General features: G+C 37.8%; 1 protein-coding gene across 3 annotated transcripts in view; it reads right to left on the reverse strand.

Annotated features, from left to right (window-relative positions):
- EDRF1 (erythroid differentiation regulatory factor 1) overlaps nt 1-6,441 on the reverse strand; it is a 40,459-nt gene extending 34,018 nt beyond the window's left edge. For all 3 annotated transcript variants that reach the window (XM_067709093.1, XM_067709092.1, XM_067709091.1), the window contains exons 1-6: nt 6,179-6,441; nt 4,992-5,200; nt 2,928-2,994; nt 2,143-2,268; nt 942-1,066; nt 545-701 (exon numbers count right to left, since the gene is read on the reverse strand). In XM_067709093.1, the coding sequence (XP_067565194.1) occupies nt 545-701; nt 942-1,066; nt 2,143-2,268; nt 2,928-2,994; nt 4,992-5,200; nt 6,179-6,286 (792 nt within the window). In that variant the 5' untranslated portion in view covers nt 6,287-6,441. The remainder of the gene's footprint in view (nt 1-544; nt 702-941; nt 1,067-2,142; nt 2,269-2,927; nt 2,995-4,991; nt 5,201-6,178) is intronic.
- Nucleotides 6,442-6,473: the final 32 nt, after the last annotated feature.

Raw genomic sequence — 6,473 nt, forward strand, 5'->3', positions numbered from 1 at the left:
ACAATAAGAACCAAGAATATAAGAGACAAAAGAGGTAACAGTCTACTCTCTCTTCCTTTCTAAAAGCTTTATAACATTAATGTAGGTTAAGTCTTAGCAACTTCATCTAGAAAATCTGCAGGGCTATTTCAGGCCTACCAATCTGACTAAAAGTTAAGGTAGAAGATCAGTATTTAAATTACAAACAGGCCTGTGAGTCTCAATATCTGATAGATATTTAATATTTCTACAGTTTAAATATACTGTATCTCCTTATGACTTTAAGGAGATAATCAGTATCGATAAGCATATTGATAAGCTATCTTAAATGTGGTAAAAACTTTTAAATGTTTTTGAATTATTTCTTAAAAAACATCAGATCTAGCCATTCACGATATCCCTTGTAAATTCCATATTGAAAAACTAAAGAAAGTACTTTTTGTAACTGTGAAGACATAAATTGATGGAATATTTTTCACTCCGGTTCGTCTATTTTTATTAACAAAATAATCGATTTTGTCTCCTTAAATGAGTTTGCTGAATTAGCATCTAAGTACTAACTAACCTGACTGGAAGCACTGGGGTCTTCAGAGACTGAAGAAGGCATTTCAAAGGGGGCAGGCCAAGAAGCCCCATCCGAATCGTTTGTCTGATCTGCGCTGGACGATTTCTGCTGTTTTGCAGTAGATGGGACAGGCTGAGCAGCTCCATCACCATTGATACTGGCCAAATCAGACAGAAAAAAAACCACACTGTTACTAAGTTAACTTTATGTAACAGGCCACCGGTTTTTAAAAACCAGATTCTATAATCAAGCACAAATCTCGTTAAAAAAGCAATATAGGGCAAATGTCAACAATAATAGCGGCAAAACTTAAATTACTTTTGCTGGCTTCAAATTACGTTTTAGATCAGAATTTCATTTTTCCTCTTAAGATAAAAATAAACAAGTAGCCAAGTACCTGTAATATAAAAACTTCGAAAGAATAGCCTTCTGATACCAGTGTTCTTTGCTTTTTTTCTTCCTCTGCCACTTCTGATCAATAAGTCTTTGATAAAACTCTTTTAACCACGTCCAATCACCAGTCTGAATAACATAAGAAATTGATAAATTAACCAAGCTTGCAGTCAAAACAATTCCTTACCTATTGCCCTCTTATAGGAAATACTTTTTATTTTTTAAATTCCACTTCATAAACCTACACTCGTAAAACATTTACCTTTCTAGACTCAGTCCCTATCAACTCTTTTAGGAAATCTCCCTGTCCTCCTCCTCTCTTTAAGCCAGACAAGGAGAGGTGACTCTCTCTATAACATGTTCTTCAGTGCCTGGAATCAGTCCCACTATGCACACTGCATTAAAATTATCTGTGTGTTTATAACCCCCAAATTATAAGCTGTTAGGAAGCAAGGACTGTGATTCTCAAGATCCTGCCCAGTGGCTAACATATACAGACTGAACTGAACTGTGGTCTTTTCAAATGGAAAAACATTTATTTTAAATGTCAATTTAAATCACTGTAACTTATTTTCCTATATCAAAGCACTGCAGGAATATTCTTTAAAGAGTAGACTATGGGAGTGGCAAGACCATGAACTATTTGCAACCATGAACTATTTATAATGACAAGGTAAATACAGAAGTACTGAGTAAGCTTTCAGAAACTGAAATATTATTATATTATTATACTTTACAAAATAATAGGGGGAATAGTCATTTACCACATACAGTTTGAGAAGCTCTACTTTAAGAGAACCAATTAATTCTAATATAACTATATATTCATAGGAATAATTTTTTAAACATTTTTCACATTTCCTGGCAGCCATGTTTCATGAAAATGTCTTTAATGGAGACATCAAAGGACTTTTCAAAAATTTAACCAGTCCCTGAAATTTCAGATTTTTCACAACTTTCTTCATTCACTTCACCCTTTTCCTTGCAAGAATCCTGGCTGTTGGTTTCAATGAAGTAAGTTTCTTCACCGTTCTCTTTTCTATTTTTTCTTTATTAAAGCTTTTTTATCTTCAGTGAACCTTTTCACTTCTTGGTTGAAGTACTCAACCACATTTCCACTTTGGCCTTTCTTTGAAACAAAATCACATTTCTAGTTCCCTTAAGTTGTTAAAATAGTGTTTTTCTTGTTATTTTTCACGTATTACCTGAGATGATCTCATAAAGAGTTCCTGAATATCTAACTCGTCTAATAAGAGAGTCCTTCCTATGCGGTGCACTGCCATGCTCACGTGCGATTTGCTGTAGGGAATCTTCAGAAGCTTTTTTATGTTCTTGAAAAAAATCAAGAGGAAAAAACAATTTAGAAAGACCTTTGTAGTGTGATCTGGAATCTTTCAAATTTTAACTTCACTCAACTTTAAAGCATAATAAACCTTATTTCCTTAAGGTCATACAAACTGTATTTTACACAAAGAGCTACCTATAAACACATAGAAGACAGAGCTTTAGAACCAGAATCACCTACATTTTACCAGTCACCCTGTGTTAATGTAAATGACAGTCAAAGATTTATTTGTACACGATGGAATTTCATAAAGTATGTACAGGTCACACTGTTGCACTGACCCAGGCTTTTAGCATCTCAGATAAAATTGGCCAACTAAGGATCAACAGATTTTACCAAAAGTATCACATCTAATTCTCAACTAGTAACATTACATAACCCAACATTATAATTGCTATCATCAAAACTGCTATCATTAAAACACAACCATCAATACTAATATTAATTACCACTGCCACTATTTGGGGGGTTGCTCCCTCCTCTTTGAGGAAAGATGCAGTGAACAGTGTTACTTTAATAAAAAAGGTATTCAATAATCAGATAGTTGTAGCTTATTTCATCACTAATTTTTCAAGACTGCAGACAAAGCAGGCTATAAATCCCCAGCACAAACATCCCAACTACATTTGCAATAAGACCACTTACTTCAGAGTCAGAGACAACATCCACATCATTTCCCACTGAATCAATAAAGTCGTATGCCATCCCAAAGCTGAAGGAGAAAACAAAGGCCACAAAAATCACGTTCAGGGTGGTGCAGGTATTGTTTATAATAGAATACTACATTTCATCGTTTCTTGGATACACGTTTTTCACATTCTAACACCTCCGAAATCAGTATGCCTATCACCATTACAGTTGGCTAGTTTTTCCTTCTTAATGGTACATAAAATAATGGGGTCACTTAACAGACATAGAAAACAGACTTGTGGTTCCCATGGGGGAGGGGGAGAGGGAGAGGGATGGATTGGGAGTTTGGGATTAGCAGATGCAACCTATTATATATAGAATGGATAAACAACAAGATCCTACTATAGAGCACAGGAACTAAATCAATATCCTGTGATAAACCACAATGAAAAAGAATATGTACATATGTGTGTGTACGTGTGTGTGTGTGTGTATACATATAACTGAATCACTCTGCTGTACACCAGAAACTAACATAACATTGTAAATCAACTATAGTTCAAGAAAAAATAAATTAAAAAAAATTAAAATAATGGGGTGACTTAAAAATCAATAGCATCTTGGATTTGATAAAAGATAGTAATAACAGAATAGTAATAGAAGCAATTAATAGTAAATATTTAGAATAAAAACAATTAACAATTATTTTTATTTTTGTAGTCATGAAGTCTAAAAAATATCCAATAGAAAACAGTCAGTTAGAGTTATTATTATTTTTAGGTGGGGAGATGAGAAAAATAGCAACAGAAACATTTATCAGAATTTTTGTCTCTGGGATTATGTTCCCAGTGATATACACTACTACCCTTTTAAAAAATATATGAGAAAAAAATGCACATGAAACCAATTCAACCAGAAAGAGAAAAAACAGCTAACTGAGCACCCAACTTGTGCCAGGTACCACATGAGGCACATCTATAATCTGCAAGCCTGAAAGGCAGCCGATGTCACCATTTTTCAGTTTGTAGGAGGCAGAGAGTCAAGATACTTATTTAGGACTGCCTCACTTCAAAGCATGCTGACGATTTACCATGTGGTCTAGGCAAGTTACTTAACCTTTCCAAGCTTCAGTTTTCCGCAGGAAAGTTAGTTAACAGTACCAAACTCAAAGGGTTGTTGTGAGAATGAAATGAGATAAACATATAAAGTACTCAGCACAGTGTCTGTACACAGTCAATATAATTATCATTTAAATCACTTTATAACATTTAATTCTGTTGACCTACAATTTATTAAGCCATTCTTCTAAAAGAAGATATGCAGACTATTTCCAATTTTTTTTTTGCTAGTATAAATAGTGCTACAAACAAGCAACATTTTACAAATGTAACTTTTACCTTCTGAGACATTAGGATAATTTCCAAACTACTGGCACATAAGGTACTAATGTATTTATGGCTCTTGCTATATGTTATGCAGAAATATGTTAGGTTCAATTGCTGAGAGGAAAAAAGAGAACCCCATATATTAAACGGTCTACAAGAATATGGACATCATTATATTTTTCTCTGTAAGACCCAGGCCACTCTCTCAACTTTAAATACCACCACCAAGTGTCAAAGTCAAGGGGGTACATCACTCGACATGCTGTGTTTTTACATCACTGCTTTTTCAGCCCAGACAATCCACCACCATTTAATGAAAAATTCCACAAGACAGGTTAGGCAGTGTTAAGGGTTTTCCTCATCATGTGCCACCCTGATTCTCTGCATTCACACATTCAAAAGGTATGTAAATTGGCTAAAATTAAAATAGGTAATGGAATTTTAGTGGTCAAAACTCATCTTTGTTAATAACATGATGCAGACTTGAAAGAAGCATATGCGATTGATATCTTCATATTTTAACAGAGTCTTATTATCAGGGGGATAAAGGACATTGAAAGTCAAATACAATCTTTTACCAAAGCGAAATCTTGGCACGTTGATGAGCATTACAAATTAAACTGAACAGCGAGTATTAAGAGTTTTAAGGTGGAGGGTTGAGGGACTGGTAAAAATGCCATCAGTTAATATTTACCTTGAAAATGGCTTGCTTTTCCTACTGTTGCCAAGAATGGTAGTTCCTGCTGGTCCTAGTTTGGCACTCTCTCGTAACCAGTTGGCAGGTGGGAGTTTCAAGTCTGTTTTCTCTTGGAGGCGTGCAAATGCTGTCCGAGGAGGGGCAGAAGAGTATTTCACCACAGCTCGGCTCTTCACTTCATTGCCTCCAAGAAATAAAGCTGATCCCTGATTAAAACATTAAATGAAATTTTAATATACACTACTAGGAATAAAAATACCCCACCTTAATAATAATAAAAACCCTACCACATCAGGCTTACAAGAACATATACTACATGTTACTAACAGCAGTTAATAAATGTGAGCATGAATGTGTACCATTTACTTAGCTCTTTTTCACATAATTTCAAACAAAAAAAGATCAGTCGAGGAGTGTGATGGGTTATTAGCTAGGAAACAGGCCAACCGAACTATGTTTTAAAACATTCATAAAAAAGTGTAGAAGCAGAAACCAAGGAGTCAAGAGTAGCACGTTAACTAAATGCAAAATTTAATAAAACCTCTGTTCAATATTAAAGATGTATTTCAATGTCAATAACATACATCATTTAGAAAGTAGTTTGTGGTGAGATATCTGGGCCTTTTTTGTTTTTAAGTAAGCGTTTAGCAACTGATTAGTCAGTTTACGACACAAATACTCTGAATGTCTAACTTCATAGCAAGTCCCTGGGGGGTGCGCACAGATTTCACTTGCACAGCCCCAAGAAAGCTCAGGGTCTAAGTTAACTCTTCCAACCTTCCTTCACGTAGCCCCGCTTCGGCCTGGCAAACACTTTGCGCCCTTCTAACATTAATTAGCTCAGTGCCATCTCGGTGAGCTTGCTCTCTTCTCCCTTCAGCTCTGCAAGGCTGTGCCGACTTGGGAACCACATATTTACACGTACGCTTCTTGAGAGCGAAGGTCGTGTCTAACTCACCTGTCGGTTATCTTCGACTGGGAAGCCAGGACTGCTTTTGATACGAATGATCTGCAAGTAAATGCCTGAGTACACCGACAGGCACACGGACTTCCACTCCGTTTGGGGGGCCGTCGGGGAGGCGTGGAGAAGGCGCCAGAAGCCGCCGGGAACCGTGACATCCCTCCCGGCCGAGCGGGCCCGCAGCCCACGGAGCCCTGCAGGTCCCGCCCCACCGCGGACTCACCTGTGCAGAAGGTTCCTCGGACTCTCCTTGGGACAAGAGGCTGAGCCCTCCCCGAGCAGCGGCCCCGGCCGGCGGAGCCTCGGTCCCGGCCTCCTTAGAGTCCCCCATCACCTCGGTCCAGGTGAGGCGAGATGAGGCGAGGCGACGCGAGGCGACGCAAGTCTCGACCCGAGAAGCCGTAACAAGTTGCCGGGCCCAGAGGCGCTGCTGGCCAGCAGAGCAGGAGCCAGATACGCCCCGCACTTCCGGCCTCTGACAGGAAGAACTGGACCGAACGCGTTCAAATCTCGCGACT

This window comes from Pseudorca crassidens, chromosome 16 (assembly GCF_039906515.1).
Source record: "Pseudorca crassidens isolate mPseCra1 chromosome 16, mPseCra1.hap1, whole genome shotgun sequence".
NCBI classification, from domain to species: Eukaryota; Metazoa; Chordata; class Mammalia; order Artiodactyla; family Delphinidae; genus Pseudorca; species Pseudorca crassidens.